The 22,129-nt window shown below is 40.2% G+C and overlaps 1 protein-coding gene across 1 annotated transcript; it reads left to right on the top strand.

The window, feature by feature from the left end:
• Positions 1-18,537: 18,537 nt before the first annotated feature.
• On the top strand, positions 18,538-20,806 carry LOC112540680 (E3 ubiquitin-protein ligase TRIM32-like). The gene is made up of 3 exons (XM_025166901.1): positions 18,538-18,579; positions 19,462-20,004; positions 20,459-20,806. Exons 1-3 carry the CDS (start codon positions 18,538-18,540, stop codon positions 20,804-20,806), a joined length of 933 nt encoding a protein of 310 aa, XP_025022669.1.
• The last annotated feature ends 1,323 nt before the right edge of the window (positions 20,807-22,129 follow it).

Below are 22,129 nucleotides of genomic sequence, written 5' to 3'. Positions count from 1 at the left end.
GGGCGGGCGGGCTGCCCGGGGGCTGCTGCCTCTGGCCCCGCGCGCGCGGTCCCTCTCCCACCTTTCAGCCGCCGATCCTTTTGTTAGCAGCAGCAGCCGAGAAGCGCAAGTCGGAGCGGCGACAGCCGGCGCTGATGCTTGACTGGAGCTCCCCGGGCATGTGCCGCCGCCGCCAGCTTGCTCACACGGCTGAAGGATGGCAGCGGCGAGGAGTCGGCATGACAACGCGAGGGGGGCATCCGCTCCCGAGGCGGCCGCCTCGCCTGACGCTGCCAGCCGCACCAGCCCGGTGGGACGGCGATTGGCGCCTTCTGAGCATGTGCGAAGCCTTCCCCGGCCGCCTTCCCTTCGAGGGCCCGCACATGAGCACTGCGAAGCAGCGAAGCCGTGAGGAAACGTTTCCTGCCCGGAGCGAAGCGAGGCTGGGTTGAGCCAAAGCGAGCGGGGCGAGAAAGAAGCAGAGGGGTCCGAGCCGGGCGGTTGCCGACGGCTGGCTCGCACCTTTCCGCCGTATCTGTCGCAGAGACGGCGAGTTTGTCTTTCGGGCAGGGCTCCTTGCGGTTCCCTTCAGGTCGGCTCGCCTCCTTGCCAAAGAACAGGATCGCGCGAGTTCCCTGGGACTCCGCGCGCCGGGAGGCAGGTACCTGCTGCTTTAGCAAGCGCCGGGCGAAGGAGACGCCCGTGCGGGAAGGACGTTTTGGGGTCTGTGGACGGCGCCCTGCGGGAACTGGCTTCAAAAGAAGGGAAGGGAGACTTCTCCCCCCCCCCCACCCGCCAGGAAACGAAATACAGGGGCAAAGGACCAATAGAGGTGAATATGTGTCGCTCAGGGTTGAACTGTGGAGTCCTTGGGGTTCTCTGAGCTTGGTTCTTTTCTTGCAAACGTTTCATTACCCAGCTAGGTAACATCTTCAGTGCGGGTAATGAAACGTTTGCAAGAAAAGAACCAAGCTCAGAGAACCCCAAGGACTCCACAGGGGCGAAGGAGCTAATTTTCGGGAGAGCGTCCCCTAGAAAAGCATCGTGTTCAAAGGAGCAGGGGGGCGTTCAACAATTCTGCAATTCTGTACAGCCCCCTTCCCCAAACTGGAGCCCTCCAGATGGGCTGGACTACAAACCCCCCAAAATGTTCCACCAGGTGGAATTATGAGGTCGGCGTTCCACTTAATCTGGAGGGCACCGCGTTGGAGAAGGCAGCTGTAGTGCTCTCCTGGGAGGAAGTGGTCAGAGGGGCTGCTTCTAAGAATCAGCATGAACTGATGCTGGATCCTGGCAACAAGTGGGAAATAAATATATTAAGCCTTTTTTATATCCCACTGATTTGAATGGAACCAAGCAAAGGGCCCTGAATGTCAGAGGCACAGAGTCCAAACCCATCAAAGAGCAGAAAATAATTATTTAGGGATTTATACACAAATAGCCTGGAGTTAGTTTCACTGAAATCAGTCTGGCGTACTTTTGACTTGAATCAGATTGCATTATTTTTCTTTTTATTTGAGGAACAAAGGAAGCCGCTGTTTTTCCTAGACTTGCAGGAAAAAGACCTCTCTAAACATAAAGTTACAGCCCTTTTGGATCATTATACTGAAGGGAGGTATCATATGAACTTTCTGCCCCACCCATTAAAAGATCTAGAATTGCCTTGTCCAGGAAGAACGGCAGGTTTAATCTTTCACTTTTCCTTGACTGTGGTGCCTTTGGGTGGGCTTGTTTAGCTTTTCTGATAAATCTAAAAAAGATGTCTTAGAAATCTGAAAAGGATTTGAAAGACACACTTGGATGTGTGTTCCTGCATTTCGCAAGCCCAGCACAAGACATACAGAGAAAGTCATCAGTATGTTGACTCAAGTGTGACTCACACTTCAGAGAAAGCCAGCCTCTGAGCACAAAACAGATTAATCTAGGCCACGTGTGCACCCAGCTTTCCTGGTGGCTGTGCTTTCTCTCTCCCTCTGTATGCCAGCTGCTGAAAGAAGAGAGAAAGGTTCTTACTTTAGGACTGGTTTGGCATAGTAGAAAATAGGATACAAGATTATGTGTGGAGTCCCCCCCCCCCCCCGAGTTATATGAATGAATGAATCTTTATTATGGTCTATGACCAGTCCATTTAACACACTTTTTTTTTTGCCTTCAAGTCATAAGTTATAAAAATATAAACACTCATATTTTTCTCCAGATACCATTGGTAAGTTTCTTTTAAGCTAATTTACATTTTCTAATCAGATTTGCAGAAAGAAAAGCAAATGAGCAACCAGGGGATTACTGAGAAGAGCCAAAGTGGCTGCAAGGAGTCCATCAAGAGAAAATCAAGCCCTTAAAATCATGAAAACAGGATTGAAAATCTTGTGGTTTTAAATACAGGATGGGTAGATATTCATCCTTTTCTGGATTCTGGCCTATCAAGAGACTGTCTTTCCATGGAGGGGAGAGGCCGTCTTTTTTCATAAAAATAACTTTCAGGGTTTGTTTACCAAGCATATTATTTCTAGAAAGGTTGGTAAGGACAGAAACAGATAAGTTAAATCCACAGTAGAAATTGTTCATGCATGGGTTATTGTATAAATCACATTTAATGAGGTTATAGAGCATGCTTGTGCCGTAAGCCACAGCTTAATTTATTGGATTCAAGCACTCATTTTAGGAGTATAAATCCAACATAAGTCACATAAAGTGAATGCTATTTTAATACTTCACTTACAAAGTCTTTAAACAAAGAGAAATATTAAAGCTGTTGCCCTGGCTTTCAATGGCCCAAATATTATGTATTTACAATATGTGGGATACATTATGTTGTAAATTTACAAACTTAGAAACATGTAGAGCTCATACCTAGAAACATTTAAACAATAGACAACCCAATTGTTCTCTAGGACCTGCTACCATTGGAAGATTGCCACTCCTGAGTTATATGAATGAATGAATTTTTATTATGGTCTATGACCAGTCCATTTAACACTTTTTTTTTTTTTGCCTTCAAGTCAGTGTTGACTCCTGGCAACTGCCTGGACAAGTCCCTGCAGTTCTCGTGGCAAGATTTCGGAAGTGATTTACTCTTGCCTGCTTCCTAGGGCTGAGAGAGAGGGACTGACCCAAAGTCACCCAGTTGGCTTCATGCCTAAAGCAGGATTAGAATTCAGAATCTCCTAGTTTCTAGCCTGATGCCTTAGCTACTACACCAGACTGGCTCTGTTAAACACTAATAGAATGAAACTAATGCATGAAACTAATATTAATTAGCTTTCCCTGAATTACGTTATATAACACATCTGTGACTTGGGTCCATGCACTGTCCTAAGCCAGGATCCAATTTGTTTGGTTTTGGCATAGTTCATGTGAACCCTGGCTTTTTGGGTTGTCTGCCATATTATATAGTTTGGTGTGATGTGTGAATAAGTCACCTGTGTCTTATTCAACAAACCATGGAGTTTTGTGTGATCTGTGACCTTTTGGCTAGCATAAGGAATGTCCTGCTGGATAAGATCAAGATCCAACAAGCTATTCCTGCATGATTATGAATGATCTCTCCATCCAATTACAGGGACTAGCTCAGGGTGCCTCAACCTCAGCAACTTTAAGAGGGATGGACTTCACCCTCTTAAAGTTGCTGAGGTTGAGGAACCCTGGACTAGATGATCTATCAAAAAGTAGCGAGGGGGACATGAAGTAGTTTTGCCTTGCTCCTGATACAGTAAAATAGATGCATTGGTTTTTTTATTCTTTTTAATGACTTCTGTAAAAGGGCCTTCAAAACTCTTTGTATGGAATACGGTCCAGGACGTAGCATTTGTGTACTGTGGCTGCAGGGCAAAGTTTTCGAGCCCAGGGTGGAGTCTGCCTCTATCTTGGTTTACAAATCCTGCTGCTAGCCTCCAGCTGTGAGTTAGCCAGCCGCCCAAAGAGAACTGTGGCAAGCTGATCTGGAAACTTTACTGTATGCTAAGACATATGGTTGCAATTTGGATGGCGACAGCGTGTTGTAGAGTATTATATCACATGACAGCTCTGATCAGCTAGCTTGCCAGATGAATGAATAACGCTTGAAAAATTGCAGGAGAGAGGAGCAGGGAGAACAGGGTGGAATTTATGCCTTGTTAAATATCACTTAAGCTAGACTGTGTAATATTAAGCATTTAGACCATTTTTCACACGTAGTACATAAGTCTTTTTGCTGTCCTTACAGTAACCTTACAAATTCAGTACTGTTACTGCAACAATATGATCTACAAGAATATGTTTCCATGTCTTTCCTTTCCTAAAAGGAAAGTTCAAGTCCTGGTTTCTAACAGTCATTCCAAACAGGGCACTCCATTTGTTTCTCCCTTACCACTTTCCTTTTCCAACTATAATGCTATATTCCACCTCTCCTGACTGTGCTCACTCTTCATGGCTCTTTTTTAAAAAAAAATTTATTCCACCTTTCTTATTTTTATAAATACAGTAATACCTCGGTTCACGAACGCTTCTGTTCACGAACAATTTGGTTCGCGAATAGCAGCGTTCGCAAAATTTTGCTTCCGTTCGTGGCCATCTTCCCTGCTCTGACACGTGGTCGTGGCTTCCTCTAGGCGGGATCGTGGTCGCAGACAGACACTTGCTGTGAAGCTTTTTGGTGTCGCTTCAATCAAGGTTAGTGTTCTCTCTCTTCATGCTATACTGTACTGTACTTTGTTTCATATTTTTGTGGTTAAAAAAAAATACATGGTTCACAACGGATTAACCTTATTTACATTGAACCTTATGGGAAAATTTGATTTGGTTGGCGACCAATTCGGTTGGCGACCACGTTCGTAGGGGTCAGAACGGATTAACCTTATTTACATTGAATCTTATGGGGAAATTTGATTCAGTTCGCAACCAATTCAGTTCGCGACCAGAATCGTGGAATGAATTAAGTTCGTGAACCGAGGTACCACTGTAACTCAAGGTGGTGAACATATCTGATAGTCCTTCCTCCTCCTATTTTCCTCACAACAATCCTGTGAGGTGGGTTGGGCTGAGAGAGACTGACTGGCCCAAAGTCACCCAGCCGGTTTCATGCCTAAGGCGGGACTTTACTGATGCTTTTGCCACATGTACTCACACACATGGACCCACTTTCACAAATCTTGTAGTTCTGCCACACATGCTGACACAGCTCTTGTTTCCTGCATTCCATTTTGGCTCAGTCAAAATGTACCAAACTCAACAGGAAGTTTTAATGTTAGTGTGATGTTGCAGATGGGAAGATGTTGGCATCAGCATAATGTTACAGATGAAAAGCCAAAGTGGAGCTAGGTGAGAGTTTGTATAAAATGATCTAGTAGATTCATGATAGAATCAAAGGAATGAAACCCAGTATTCATGTCTTAGTTTGTACCCACTATGGATACCTATTCCATAGAAATTTTACATTATATTCAGGACACATAATTTAATTACTTAAGGCTGTGTGGAATTAGATTGATCCAGCATTCTGTTCCCGTATCTATGGGAACCTCACAGAAAGGGCATGGCAGCAATAGCACTTTCACACTTGTTCTCTCAGCAAGGGCTCTTCATCCTGTTGCATCACACACCTGGTAATTGACAGCCTTACCAGTAGACCAGACAGGAAACACAACCAGATAAGCTAATTCTACTTCATGGTAAAGTTACATTAACATAATCTTGCAAGTCTGAAAGCACAACTCTCCCACTCTCTGCTTTACAGGCCAAGAAACTAGGGAGGGTCTCTTCTGAGCATCTTCCCCGGCCCATTATCCAGCTGTGGGCTATGCTGCCTCTTATCTGACCATTCCCTAGGCAGCGTCTCTTTGCCCTGTCTCCCATGGTCTTTCCTACATACCATTACAATAATGAAGTGTTATACAAGAGCCGTTCATACTCTTCTTCCCCACTAATTGGTATAGTTCTCCTGGAGACAATTATTGTTAGACAAGTGTAATTACATATGTCAATATGGTGCATCCAGATTCTAGAAACAGACTAATGATCCAGCAAGAATTATTTAGCGAAGGACAAAATTTACTATGGCTGATGTATTTACAGACTGCTGGAAGGATAAAAAGCAACTTCAAGAAAGGACGGTTTTTAAGACAAATGACAGAATTTGAAACACATGTACAGAACCAAGATCACCTATTAGGATGTATATATAGATTGCTATTAAAATATGACAAGGAGAAAATTGGTACAAAATGTTTTACAGATGGTACATAACTCTGTCCTTAATTGCAAAAATAAAGAAATCATATAATAAATGTTGGAAATGTTTTAATACAGAAGGAACGTTTTATCGTATGCAGTGGTCATGTAAAAAAATTCAAAACTGATGAAATATATGTTTAAAAAGTGTTTGCCTGTATCTGTCCTCAACCATTTTTCCTGTACTATGTCCAGTCGCACAATAATCTTGTAGGATTACAGCAATCACAGCTATATACGGCATTCCACATAATATACTGTAGATATGCAGAAAGGTACCATTTATTTATAACTAAGGAGCCCCAACATCTTGTTTGTCTGTTTCACAATAGCCTCACACTGTTTTTCTTTAAGCCATCCCTCGCAGCCAGCCAACCACCTTCCTTGCGCAGTCTGTTTCAGTTTCCAAAGTGACGAGCGGCAAAATCAGTGTCAGAAGCATAGAGCTTCTTGATCTTAACCACATTGGTGAGAATTCTAACAGTACTAGTCCTCCAACATTTGGAAAGCACCAGCTTGGGGAACACTGAACTAGCTGGTGGAATTTTCTGACTATTTAGTACTTGTCAAACCATAATTGCAACATGGTTGGGCAAGTTATAAGTCATCAAAAAGCTAAACCAACTGAGGGTGTGCACTGACAGTTTTGAAGAGGAGATTATCTGGCGGGAGGAGCACCCTGATCTTGAGTAAATGTCATGAGAATCATCTTGTGGAGAAGTAGGTAGGCTATTGTCTTTTTCTGTTATGTTTAAGGCGGCCTTATGGAATCAGAGCCAAACACATCTAGGCAACTGCGACTCTTCCATACTATAAACTCACCACAAAACAGTTGGGTGGCCCAGTGTCTATTTGAAGGGCTGTGCCAATCAAATCTAGTTAAAAACAAGTAAGAATAAGAGAAAGGGCCCTGTAGCAATGCTATTGTGGAAGGCACAGTAATGTAACTAGGAGAGACTAATGAGTTTCTAACTAATGAGACTAGGAGAGTCTCACTGGGTAACTCTTTACCAGCAAACTGTGTGCTAAACCAAAATCCAGTCAAACCAACTAAAAGAAGGCTTAATGCAATGAGGGGACTCTTTCCATCTCTCAGGCTGACCTACCCCATAAAATCATGAGGAATTCCTTAGATCGCATTGTGCTTTGTAGAGAAACTAGGCTATAAGTCCAACAAACAATGTGAACAAACTTGGTTTTGCATAAATATTGTGGTCAATTTTTTTTTTTTTCAAAAAGCGATTTTCAATACCAGTTTGTCCAATTACATTGCTTGGCTACATGATGGAACAAGTGGCAATTCCATCTCACCCCATCCCTCTTCCCAAAATTCTTCTCTGGCTTAGAATTCAAAGTTTAATTGCATAATAGCAGACCGAGGGTCTAAGAAACACATTCTTTAGGATACAGGAGCAAAAAGTACAAATATAGCTTCTTTGAAAATGAATTTTCTCCAGTACCAGGCTCTTGCTGACTGCAGTGAACCAGGTGGACAGATAATTCAGAGAAGCGGTCCTTTGTTGTGTATATTCTCCTTTTATATTGTCACAGAATTATGTCTTGCAAATATATCATCTACTTGTTAGCTGCCATCTGGATTTAAAACCAGCTCTGTTTCCCTCCTGTCTGTGCTTAGGATGCAGATGTGTGGGGGAAGCTATTGAATTTCAGCTTTCAGCCGTGGCATATGCTGGGAACTAAAATTCCCAGGAGGGACTATGTAGAGTTGCAAACATGCAGCAAAACCTCAGTTGGCATGCTTACTGACTTCCTCAACCTGGCAATTTCCAAATGTGTTGGACTACAACTCCAGAATCATGGGTGGAATACTCCAGCACATCTGGAAGCCACAGTGTTGGAGAAAGCTGAAATACGTGAGGTGGAAGAAAGTTCTCAAAAACCATATAGTCGGTACGCCGAACACTCACTGAGAAAGCTCGTATAATCATTTATATGGTTCCAAATCAAGCCAAGAAACAGCTTACAACTTTGCACAATTGATACTGCATCAATGGTAAGTGAAATAAATACATAAGAGCAACATTTTTGTCTTAAATTTAGGAGCCATAGTTTGCTTTAATACTGAATAAACCACAGTTAACTGGGTTTGCACATGGTAGGCCAGAACTAAGCAAACTACAATGTGGTTTACAACAATAGGTGAACCTGGCTATGATTTGCTTAACTATGGTTTGTTGACTAAGCCCAATTGTGCTCCCATGAATCATCAAGCCATGGCTATGGTTTACAAGCTAAGTTGCCACAAGGTGCTAAATAAAAACTAATCAAGCAACATTATGTCTTAAAAGGATGCATGAATCCAGTCGGTTCCTGAATATAATGGTTGCAGTGGGTACAACAAGCTTCTTTTCTCAGCTGCTCTCTTTTAACTTTCTCACTGATTCTCAGGATCTAATTCAGTGCATTATCAACAGAAGCCAAATTTGTCATCCTTTTGGTTGAGTGACCCAGGACTATAGAATTAACCACCCTCTAATTTACCTGGCACACTGGGAGACAGTGTGGTACAATGGGTAAGATGCTAGATTAGGAGCACAGAGACTCAAGCTCTAGTCTACCCTGAGCCATGGAAGCACACTGGGTGACTTTGGGCCAGTCCCTCTCTCTCAACCCAATCTACCTCAAGGGTTATTGTTGAGGGGGAAACTAGAAGGAAGTGCTATGTACCCCACCATGTGCTCCTGAAGGAAAGGCAGGATAAAAATCAAATAAATTGATGCCTATGTTTAGGTGATTTTTTTGTCTATTTGTTTATTTAGAAACGTTAATTTTGTAAAGTTGCACAATTCTGCATCATAAGTCATTCAGTTTCTTAGCCTCTGGTTTTACCTGCTTCCAGGATGACATTCTTAACAAAAGTTGACATCTTAAGCTACTGCAATCACAGTTATGGCCTTTGGAAGGTATTTATAACTTGAAGCGAAAGATAAGATTGGGGTGGACAACCTTTTAGCTGTTGGAAACTGTAGTTGACACAATATAGAGGGACTGACAGTCTCTCTGGGTGGGGTGATCATGTAAAGTAGACAAGGGTTACACCACAAGGACAAGAATTTGCTCCCATGTATTGGAATGGGAGGCATTTTGAGATGTTTTCTTTGTTCCCGAAACCATATTAAGCCAATTTTAAGATGTACACTACATTTTTTGCGAGGGAGTTGCCTGAAAATACTAGGAAACCACATGACTGATTTTGGGCAATTGTGATCTGAAAGGGGTCAACTGAAAAAAGAGGTCCTGGAGGTTACCTGCAGCCACAAATTGTACCCTCCTACTCCATATACAGAAGTCCAATCTTATTACAGTGCTGATGACCTTAATTACCCCACAGATGGCAAGAAGTTTAGCAGCTTTAGAGTAACCAAAACGGCAAACAATTCTGTTCTCCAACACCATGATACTGCTTGATCTCATCTCCATCTTCTGGTATCTGTTGACCACTGGAGAGATTACCATATACTAATACTTACAAGCAGCATGCCCACCCCAATACACTACTGTCCAACTAATCCGATCTAGCATGTCACAGATAGGTCAGAGGACATACAGGTAAGATATGGATTTAATGTTGGATTCTGCCAAGAAGGCTTTATTTGTCAAGCCATTTAGAAGCCTTTGTTGATGTGCTGAGAAAAGAAAAGTAAGGAAGATGTTCATTCATCAACCATAGTCCAAAACTGTCACCCTTGATGACCCTTGGAAGTTTTGCAGAATCTAGGCATCCTAGAACCCATTTAGACGCTCAGTCAATGGATCTGTGCCACACAACATTTGCAACTGACACTGTCCACAGATGGCAGACTATGATGGCTTTATTAGAAACCAGGCAAGAGAGGTGGGAATTAATCCAAATAACAACTTTTAATTTGGGTTTAGGAATAATATAATAAGCGGAGAGGTTAAGAGCTATAGAGCAAATCACACTTGCATATAGAGCAAATTATATTTGCACAGCATATATGTGGTATAACAGATAATGTACATCTTGTCTGCCATCCAGGATGCAGGAATGAGCAATGACCTCTGTGCTCATGTTTATGTTGCTACAGACTGAATCCATGCCTATGATATTATATGATCTTGGATAACTTTACGTACGTTTAATTTTGTTTAGTAAGGTGAACTTTATTTTATTTTAACTTCAAAGTTCTGCCATTTCATGGAAAAGCGAATGGGCTTACAAACATGAATTTAATCCACTGTAATCTGCAGGACAGATGTTGTGGCAGGTTCTCCTAAACAAGTCAAATACAGATTTTTCCTCAATTTCTCCCCACCACTACTCAAGCAAATGTGACAGTGCAGTCACAGTAGAGTCGACACAACTCATGCAAACAGAGCAAGGGCCATAACAAGTAGCAAGTATATGACTCCCTGCCTGCCTGCTTCTGCAATGAAATGGAGAAAAATAATTATATGAAACAAGCACTGATTGCTGGTTCAGGAGATTAAAATGGCCAGGTTGCTAACCTTAGCCTCTGTAACTCAAAGGGTTTTTCACATAGTACCTATGGGTGGAGATGCTAATTCACAGAAATTATGCTTCCCACAAATATTATCTGATTTTGTAAACAAGGGTGTCATCTTACTAGAGGTATGTGGATATCATATATGAATTAGCCAGTGGTTGCAGCTAACATACGCTGAAGAAGCTTTAAAGAAGCTGCTGCTATTTCCCAAAATCTACCTATCTAACAGAATGTACGCTACATTACTGCCAAGTAGGATTCCAGACAATAGGTCAAGGGAACAACATTGTGAATGCTTCCCTATGTAAGGTGGGGGGAGACCCACACACCCACTGTACAAGTAGAAAATGTACCCGGGAAAAGACATTCATAGAAAACAAATGCTAATTTTCTAGAACTGTTACGGAGGAGAACAAAGCATGTTTTAATTGCTTTGTCTCAGCAAGGAGAACAATCTCTACATGAGGCCCATCAAACCAGCTAACCCCGCCCATTCAGTTAAGCTTTATGAGTTCCAGAAAATAAGGCTTTTACCACATTCTTTTTGAATTAAGCTGCTACTTCAGGATTTTATTACACGACCCAAGATGCACTGTTCATGCCACCTAAAACTGCTGGAAGCAATATTCTATGTCAGAGTTCACGTGTCATTATCTTCCCCAGTCAAGTGCTGTCCAGATCAAACTGCCCTCCAATAACACAGACCTTTCCCAACTGTTGGATATCCATAAAGAACATAGATATTTATTTTTTAAGTATTCATTGTACTTGCTTACAAAAAATCTTACAAAAACACAAAGGGTAAGAGAAGAGAGTTCATTTTTCTATTTCAGAACACAAAAAACTGCAGAAAATGGCTAATTCCACATTTCTCTACCATCTCTTCTCACTCACTCTTGCAAGACTAAATCTTGTAAATCCTCATATCCCACTTGTCATGGCTTAAAGACCCCTCACTAATTGTGTTTGAGGGACATGTCCTCATGATGTTACTTCCATTTCATCCCCATCCTATTGTTCAGGCAGCTAAAACTGTCTTTAGATATTCTGGTGTGGAAGTGTTCTTTTTTCTTCCAACCCAAAGCTTGCCATCTGGACAATCTGGGACACCTTGGTGACATACTGTATCTGAGGATGACATCATCAGGATTAGCAATCTTCTTAGCTCCAATTGGCCATGGAAGTATGCTGTGAAAATGGCGCCTACTGCTGAATCAGTGCAGCTGTACTGCCATTTTGCCTTGACTGGGAGAGGGACCACCATCCTGGCTTCAACAGCCTCTTTTTCTGTTTTTATTTAACAGCAAAGTCAATCTACAGGATGTGTTGACATCTCCTACTAGCATTAACACACTTTTGAAAACCTTTGTTTCACAGTCTTACACCACATTTTTCTCACCATCTTCAACAATGCTGTCCATAACCAAAATATTGATTGATTGATTGATTGATTGATTCTATTTTGGTGTTGCCTGACTCCAGAACAACTCTGAGCAGCTAGCAATGAAAAGCAATGAAAATTTCTACTCTTCCTAAAAAAGGAAGCCCTCCCCAACAATTTCCATGGATATATTGATCTCATGGAAAATCAAAACTCCAAATGTAGGCATATTTTTAAAGCAGACATCTAGAAAGCATCTTTCAATTGTCCTAGCAACCACATGGTTGCTTTCTTTCTTTATTAAAATTATTTATTAGAATGTATTTATTTATTTATTTATTACAACTATTTATGCATTGCCCCAATCACAAGACTTTGAACACCTTTGTTTTCTTTTTTTCTACTCTCAATTATTTGACCAGAAATCTGATCAGTATTTCTGTTTAAAAATACAACTTTATTTGAGCTTCTGGGTGGGGAGCATTAGCGGAGGATGACTGTGGAGTTATGCTTCTTAGTTATACCACTTTTGATGGATACAGGGATGTGACATTTTAATTATTCTGCAGGATACATTTTGAAATGCTAAAAGTAAAAGATTTTAAGATTGGTCTATTGATATCTTGATAGATCATTGTATTTTAAACTGGTAGAAATATAACACCGATATTCCTGTGGAAAACTGAAACAACCCTTCTCCCAAAATTGGGGGTTTAGAACTATTGGCGGGTGTAGGATAATGCTGGACAGATCCCTTGGAATCTCACTATCTTGCCCCTCACCATCCTAACCACCTGTGATGGACAGTGATTGGCAGCTGTTTGTCCTGCCAATGGGTGACACTGGGTGGGAGAGGAAAGGAAGTTGCAAGATCCATTAATTTCTGACCTGAAGCTGGTCAGCAATAAAAGCTACAGGTGCAACTGTATTTGCCCGGCCATATTAGTTAAGCCACCCAACAGAAGGGAGCACTGTTTACACCCACAAACCTTTTTTTTTTTGCCAATTTAAAGGCAGAAAGAATGTATGTTAATATATGAGGCTATAAGGAAACATCCAGAGATAGCAAACAATACAACGACTGGACCTCCTTAAAAGAGAACTGATACATTATAAACTCAGATCAACATCCCTGCTGAGTGGATCAGGGTAGTATTATCTCCAAATGGTAGGCCGGAGACAATAGCTGCAGCCTAATGTTTTGAAAACGGCCACCAAGAGTATTTATGGTTTGAATTGGGGTCTTTAAAAGATGCCAGCTACTTTGTTCAAGTGCAAGAGGGTTTGGTTTTGTTTTTTAGCATTTCCTTAAGCACCATGATGCATTTTCTTAAAAGGAGGAGGAGGAGGAGGAGGAGGAGGTGGTGGCAGCTGAGACACCGAAAGCCAGCCAAAGAGCTATGTTGCACAGATGAAATAACCAGTTGCTCCTTGATTCCAGAGACCATTTTCTCAGGTATAATGTAATGGGAAGACCACTTGCAGTTGGATCTCAGTGACAACTGTGCTGCATTCAGGGGCTAGGTTTATGATAAGAATTTGTTTTATCAACATGGATCCAAAATAAGCCATTAAGGAGATCAGTAAAGACATTGGATTAGTCCCAGAACTGAACAGACCAGGTGTTTGCTCTGAACAGACTAGGATTTCTTCAAATAGGTCTGCCCTGGGAAAAGCAATCTGAAGGAGTTAAAGACAGTCTTAGCACGTTTAGGAAATCTCCTTCTCTTTCCAACCAGCTGCTGTAGCATACCAAAAATGTTTGTTAGGAATCCTTAAATATATGATTCTGTAGACTTACATAGCTAAATTATAAAGCAAGGAGTTAAAGCATACACTATAGTTGTCTTTATGAAATTAAATGGTTCTGTGCTGAGCTGGTACTTAAAAGGAAGATGAAGAACATTATGCATGCTTCCTTATATTTTACAGAAGACTGGCAGAGGATCAGTGAAAAAAATAACCCAAGTAGCAGTGTAAAACTCCTTTGATAACTAGTATCATCACTTCTTTATGAGTATGCAATTTCTTTATTAATTCTTACCAACTATCCCTTCAGAAGAACATTATTTTACCTTTGATCTCAGTAAAATACTGGTTTGCAATTACATTACAGAAATATCACATATATAATTTACAAGTCTGTACCTGTATTATTTAAAAGGCTTTGAAGATCTGCTATTATAGTGATCCCTTCAATGTTTTGTAGACAAAGAATTTAGATCTATCTAGAAGGCCTCTTGGTTGAAAAGATTTAATCCACTCAAATACAATGTTTTTAGTCAATAGAAAGAAAATGTATGGGAAAGATAAATGTCTTTTGCATTTGCAGCTGCAAATGTGCAAAATGTTAAAAAAAAAATCAAGTAGATCAGTATTTGTCCAACTCTTTCCTTTGTGTAATAACCCTTTGTATAATAATGTTATGTTTTATTTTACTGATTGTTGCAACCAGTGACATGGACAGAGGCTGACTTCTATTTCAACTTCTGCAACCTGGTGCCCTCCAGACAAATTATAACCTCGTATCACCTACAGCCAACACAACCACTGGGATCACTGTTTCAGGAAGGTTGGAGCTATAATCCAACATGTCTGAAAAAGACCAGGTTTGAGAAAAATATCCTACCTCAATTTTGGCTATGGTAAATAGAACTTCATATTCTCAACATAATTTAAGGTGAGGGACCTGTATGTTTCCGGGCCAAGTTCATTTGCAGAATGATCAGGCCTAAGAGGTTCTTCTGATGGCAAAAAAGTGATGCCAGTTTACCTGAAAGAGGGATAATCAGGGCCATCTTCCTTGGCTACTGTTGGTTTATGTGCTCCACTTCTTACAGCCATTTCAAACTGTGGAAAACTTAGAATTGCCTTAATGTCACAGAAACAGAGAACACTCTTTTACCCCAGAATATTGGAATCATCAAGCATGATCTGGGAGCCTGAAGTCTTGTTTATGCAATCTTCATCCCCAGGGGTTTATACAGAATTAAACGATAGCTTTCCATCAGATCACTGCAGCTGACTGTTTTAAAAGCGCAGTTTGCTTTGCAACAAGGAACAGGCAATTAAGTTTTTGTGAAAGGTAAGCATCACCTGCTAACCTGTGCAGATCAATATTGTTAAAGGTGTTGCACTCATTCTCTGCGCCCCCTCCCCCAGCAAATCATCGAGCCTTGCTTACTTTCAATAAGATCTTTCCTAGCTTGGACCCTAATAGAATGTTGGACTATAATTCTTATTGTCCATTATTGGCCAGGTTTGTTAGGAGATAAGAATTGTCTAAAATAACCAGAGAGTACAGGGTTGTAAAAAGCTTTGGAACTTAAAAGGACAAAGACCAGTTGAAAAGTCAGGTTAGCCTTTATATACAAGTTGGAATAATACTGATGGAAGGTTATTTGTATATTCACATTATCCATTAATACAGTGTCTCTTTCATGAAGTTTCAAAATCATCCTCTTTTCTTTCTCTTTTCTTAATTTATATGCCAACCATTTCCCTGGTTTATTTGCAAATTCAAAATTCTTTTGTTTAGTGTAATGCATCTTAATCTCCAATTCTCTCACTGTTAACATAGATAACTGTTGCTGTAAAAGTTTAATTTGATAGTTAACTTTTGTGGTGTTTCCTTTAACTCTTCCTCTTTCTTTTTTATTTCCTTCAAAATAGCTTGCATCTTCTCTTGAGTCTTCTTTTAAAGTTCAATGTTATACTATATAAAATATCATTACTAGATTCTAGTAAAAGCTTTGCTTGTATCCCAAACCACTCTTAAGTTTGTGCCTTTATTTAAATTTCTCAAAGAATTCTGCTAGTTTTCTTTTATAGTCTTTCACCATCAACTCTTTTTGTAGTAACATTTCATTTAAACTTCATCTATAGGAAGTAGATTGTCTTTTAAGAATCAAAGTCACTGGATTATGGTCAGAAAAAATATTTGGTAAAATCTCAACTTTAGAAGTCTTAGTAGCCAAAGTCTTTGAAATCCAAATCATATCTATTCTTTAAAATGATCTATGCCTTTCTGAAAAATAGGTATATTCTCTAGAATTATCATTTTTCTGTCTCCATATATCCACTAAGGATAAATTATCCATTAAGTCAAAAAAAGTATTTGGTAATTTACCTTGAGTATTTTTTATTTTCTTCTCTGATGTTTTGTCCAGATGTGAGGAGGCTACTCCATTCCAATCTCCCATCAAACACCAATTTTTATATGAAAGAATTATCAATTGTTCCATAAGATATTTAAAGAAATTTCCTTTATCTTCATTTGGCGCATGAAGCCCCAGAACTAGAGTCTTAACCCCCTGTAATTCCATTTCCACTCCCAACAAATCTACCATGGCCGTCCATCACTAACAATTTTGGTTTTAATCGTGGATTAACATTTAGAACAATTCCATTAATTTTTTTTTTGATCCTGCTGAAATATATTCTTCTCCCAAGTTCTTACAAATCAAATATTTTATATCCTTTTTTCTAATATGAGTCTCTTGTAAGAAAATTACATCTCATTTTAATTCTTTAAATAGTGAGACAGTTATTTTCTCTTTTCAGGAGAATTTGCTCCATTTATATTCCAGTTAAACATTTGTAATCCATGGTTAAGCCAGAAGTTTAGAAAAGTCTGCACCTGAAGTACCCAGGTCACAATCATCCTTTTCAAATTCCTTTTGTATCTTTGGAGTTTTAAGCTTGTCTTCTCTACCACCTCCATTTGAATCTCCTCCAAGTCTGTTTTAATTTTTTCCAGAATTTTTTTTAGCTTTATGGACAGAATCCAATCAAAAACCTTTCTGTTGAAAAGTAAAAATTATTCTCTCCAGTTTATCCCAATGAAATAGGATCTTCTTCTGCTTCAATATCTCAGTCAAAAAAAAAAAAGTCCTTTCTCTTACGTAAAATTCTAGTAGGAATTATTTTAAGATAATTATATCCACATTATCAATCTTCAGTCTTATATTAAAATGCCACTGGAAAACTTGATCCCTGGTCATTTTCCTTATAAAATGCACTAACACATCCCTTGGAACATGTCTCATTGCAGCAAAATGTGAATTTACCTGATACACCTTATCAATTTCTTTTTCAGTTTTTTCTTCATCCCAGTTTGAAAAATCTGCCAGTGCCTGAACAACCCTTCTTCTAATATCTTCATCTGGATTTTCCAGAATAGCTCTAAATCTCAGGCAGAATTCTTTCTCTCTTAATTACAACAGAGCCACATTATCCAATCCTTTTTCCAATTCTACATCTCTTCCATAACAAGCCAAATAAAAGACATTTTTAAAATCAGTTACTGCTGTCATATTTGCTCCTCAATCTACATAGGATTCAGGTCAAGGACACCAGAAAATAGCTTTTGTCTGAACATTTCTAAAAATAGATGACCTCTTGCATTTTTGTTCAGTTTAAAATGCATGGCTTGTGTTTAAGAAAAACATGTTTTAACTCTTCATTTGATTTTTCTATAATTTCTTTTGCTCACCCTACTATTTTATTTGTTTATTTATCACACTTACATAGCTGCCTATCTCATACCTGATCAGGTAATTTGGAGTGGGGGGATAACAGAGAGGGGAGCTTCACTTTTCCAAGTTCTTTGCAATAACAGCAGCAATCTCTCTAAATACATTAATAAATTAAAATATGTGTCAAATCACAGCCCTAGCTAGACATGACATTGTGTCTAGTTCTGGACACAGTTCAAAGCCTCATCCAAATTAGGACCATGATTTCAGAACAGTTTTACCCTCCCTTCTCAACCCTCCCAAATCTTTGAAAAGCTCTTCTTCTCTTCTGCCATCACTTCTCAGTGGCTGTTTTCTAGCTTTGGAATTCTTAGTAAAGAAACATTGGGTCAGCTTGCATTATTATCTTTCCTCTGGCAGGAGCGGGGAGGGAGGGAGGGAGGGAGGGAGGGAGGAAGGAAGGAAGGAAGGAAGGAAGGAAGGAAGGAAGGAAGGAAGGAAGGAAGGAAGGAAGGAAGGAAGGAAGGAAGGAAGGATGGATTCAGACAAGCTTTTGCCATAGAAAGTAGTTTGGTGCTAGGTTGGATGGCTGTTGCATGCAATCACTTTACTACCTAGATATGAGACCACCAGAAGGTGCCAGGGTTGTAGACTACAGTGGGAAGTTGAAAAAACATCTAGGAAGAAGGCTGTAGTGAACCATTTCCCTCCTACTGCCAAGAAAACTGCATTAATGTGTCCATTAAGCCACCAGGAAACAAGCTCAGTTTTAATTATGTTTTTAATTGGGTTGTAATAAGTGTTTGTTTTCCTATTATTGTTAATTGCCTTAAGCAATATCCTCTGAGGAAAAAGTGGAGTATAAATTCAATAAGCAAATAAATGATTTTGACCTTTTCTCTCTAGCCCCTCATTTAACATTCTGTGTAATCTTGGAATGTAATAGGATGTCTTCTTGTCTCCCTCCATTATAATATAGGAGGAACTTCCATTCCTGACCAAGGAAATGCTAAATTCTTATTACCTGAAGGCTTTTGATGATGAAAAGGTACCAGGATTGTTCTCACTTGCTTTGTGCCTTACTTGTACTCTCCCCTGCCCACTTCATACATCTTCAGCATTTTGCAGCATTGATGTAACAATGGGAGCTGATGGAGAAGACAGGGGAAGTTACAGAAAAGAGGCAGGGGGAGGGGACAAGGGAAGGGAGGGTGATGGAGACCTCATGGGGAAAGAAACAGAGGTCACAGGGCCAAAGGATAACCTGCTAATATTTTCTGGATGTTGAAGGGTTAGAGTGGCTTCATTATCTCTGCTCACTATGTTCAAAGAGGTAAATTACTGTAGCTTTACATTTTGAGCAGTAAACAAGTTTCCAGGTACTGTCCAACCTGGCCCTCAGTTAAAGAAAAATATTGGAGGACTTCCAAACCATCACAGTTTCCATCCCCAACCCTTTAAATTCAACTTGGAGTTGACCTCTAATTGTTTTCAGTTCTGCAAACTCAAAACCCTGGGGGGAAGCGGATATTGGCTAGAAAGGAGTGGGGAGGTGGGAGAACAGGAGTGGTTCACAGGTGGGAGAACAGACCAGCCACAACCCTGCAGAGCTACAGTACTCCCAAGAGTAAAGACTAGCTTTGCTGTGATTTCAGATGCACCGCAGTTGAGCCAGTGGTAAATTGATTCGTCTCCCAGAAAGCTGACTGTGAGATCAGACAGGTCCAGACTGAGTTTGAAATAGCACAAAGATCCCATGTGAAAATGCCCAAGAAAGGGCTCTTTTAAAAACAAAAGCTGGAGCCAGTGGTTCACCCGGTGGAGGAAATCCTTTTATGCCTCTGAGAAATGTTGTGCTATCCAGTACTTGAACTAGGGTGTGAGGTATCACTAGGCAATCCATTTTCCTGTTTGTTTTGCTGTTTCCTAGATAAAAAAAGCTCTCCAATTTAATAACAAATGGAAACTTTCTGGAATCCAGAAGATCCATTACAATTCTCTAATAAAAATCATAGGAGGGTTTGGGACAAGTTCAGGAAAGTTGATTTGGCCAAATAGTCTGACGACAACCCCTGAAGGCGATTTGGCGGTGAAAGACAGTGGCACTGGGAATATCCAGATCTTCACCATTGATGGTCGCCCTAAACAACGTTTTTCATATGGATTTGAACCAATAAAAGGGCTCGGAGATATCACGTGCATGAAAAATGGCGTGTTACTTGTGACAAATGGAACTAAGATCATTCAGCTCTTCTCTAAGGATGGAGATCTGATCCACGAACTGAAATCTCCCAAAGTCACCTGGCCTTATTCATATGGGATAACAGTCCTGAAGTCCAACAAAATTGCAGTGTCTGACTGGACCAATGGAGGAAAAATCAACATCATTGGAGTGGACTGGAGAATGAATGCCATCCTGAAGACAAACTCAATAGAGGGATTCCACAGGCCGGTGCGTATGGCAGTCAATGAGGTATGACCAGATTCCCAGCAAGGCAAAAAGTTTGCTCACACATCTATAGATGGATTGGTAACAGAGAAGGTGTTAACATCCTTAGCATAAATGTATACAGTATAGCAAAGCAAGTAATAACTACAAGTATTTGGAGACTCAGAGGCAGTATTTCTATCCAATATGCTTGTGTTCTCCTGACATCCTTATTTAAATCTGTTGTGAGAACTTCCCAGCTGGTTTTGATCCTAACCAGTTCTATTTGCAATATTTGGTGTGTCACTGTACTAGATGACTTTCAATGGATTCCAGTGGCAAAGCTACTGAAAAGAACAGTCTACTTTCTAAATGCTATAGCATCTTGTCCACACTTGGATCTGTCTCAGGAGGTAGGACATACATGTTGTTTTTTAAGAGTTGTGTAAACTTACTGTAGTTAACCAATGTAGTTCTTTATTTCTCATCATCTACTCAGAATGAAGATATGCTAGTTACAGAAGGTCAACTGTTTGGAAGATTTCAGGGCTGCTGCATCAAAGTTATCGACAGGGAACAAAGCCTGAAAAAGACCATAGGTCCCCATCATGGGAAAAAATTCAGTTTTGAAAACCCTTCTGGAGTCTGTGTAGATTGTCATGGAAACATCTTAGTTACTGATGAAGGTCAAAACTGCATTGTGATGTTTAATCCTGATTCAACCCTCTGTGATGTTGTGGTGAATGAGGGCTTGCAAGGACCAAGTGGTATCTCCATGCTGGAACATGGGCTGATGGCTGTAGCTGACTGTTATCACCACTGTGTTAAAATCTTTAGGTACAAGTAAAAACATCACCCTCTTTCTGCAACAATGAAATAAATATGAACAAACACAGCAGAACATACACTGGCATATTCCCATCCATTAGGAATGATGGGAGGGGGTCCCAGTCTAGATGACAAATGAAGAGGATTGTTTGGAGGCTCTTCCCACCTTGCAGTCATAGACTCCTGGGAAACTAGCCCCTTCCCCAGAATGAGTAAGGAAAGAAAAAAAGGCATTATTTCTTACCTCTCAGAGCTTGATCTCTAAGTTGTACTAAAGGTATAATGGATCTGTTGGCTGCAATTTGGTAGCCTCGTAGAAAAAACCCAAAGTATCACTGATCTGTGGGTTTTATTTGCAACAACTTTGAATTCACCAGCTTGTACAGGTGGAGAGCCGCTGGTGTCATCGTTTTCTATTTATAACCTATCTTTCTGGTCACATTCTCTACCCCTCCCCCCCATAAATCCATTAAGGATCATGGGATGGAATATTTTGATTGTAAGGTTAGCTGACCTCTATCTGGAAGTAGCATTGCTCTTAGGGTGGACCTTAAAAATCTTGTCACTAACTTTTACAAGAGGTTGGAAAACAAAATCCCCTAAAATCTCCAAGAGCCACCTGAGTGGCTGTGCAATGTAGATCAGTACCTCAGTACTGCAGGATAGTTTGTGTTCTCCCATGCCATTTTATTTCAAAAGAACATCTCCTTTTCTCCTGGAATCTGTTTTGCATCCCATTAAACAAAACCTAGGAGTGTGTATGTTGTCACTAATAAGATGAAGAACAGCCAGGTACGAAAAAATCAGGAGTCTGGTAGCACCTTTTCTAACTAACACAATTTATTAAAAGCTGTCAGCTTTCATGAGCTGGGGCTCACTTCATCAGACGCAGGGAGTAGTCAACTGATGTAGGACTTAAAAAGGAAAAGAGGAGAAAGAAAGAGTGAAGACAGGGTGGTTATGCAGATGCAGCTTCTATATGAGACCGGTTACAAGTTATTGATAATTAGCAATTGTAATATATTTGTTAGCAGTTGTAATATATTTGTTAAGGTCTTCTGAGAAAGCCTGACACCTTTTGATGTACAGTTTGTGAATTTGGTGATTTCTTGCTCTACAATATTGGCGTACTTTCATTCTCCAGGGAAGTCTGGGAAAGCAGGAAAGCCGAAGTAGGCCAAGAATTGATTTGCCCTTGCGGGAAAGTAGAACATTTGGTCATACTCTTTTACAATGTTCTTGCTATAATTATGTTACCCCTCTCAGTATGGGAACTTTTCGGTAATTTTAGTTTTTTTATTTTTGAGGTCTGTCTGAGGGTTTTGCAGAAAATTCTAACCAA

Source organism: Python bivittatus, unplaced genomic scaffold, assembly GCF_059951505.1.
Source record: "Python bivittatus isolate LINGU-HERP-01145 unplaced genomic scaffold, Pbiv_v1 ctg000850_np1212, whole genome shotgun sequence".
Taxonomy (NCBI): domain Eukaryota; kingdom Metazoa; phylum Chordata; class Lepidosauria; order Squamata; family Pythonidae; genus Python; species Python bivittatus.
The sequence above is the reverse complement of the archived record's forward strand: the minus strand, read 5'-3'. Positions and strand labels throughout refer to the sequence as shown.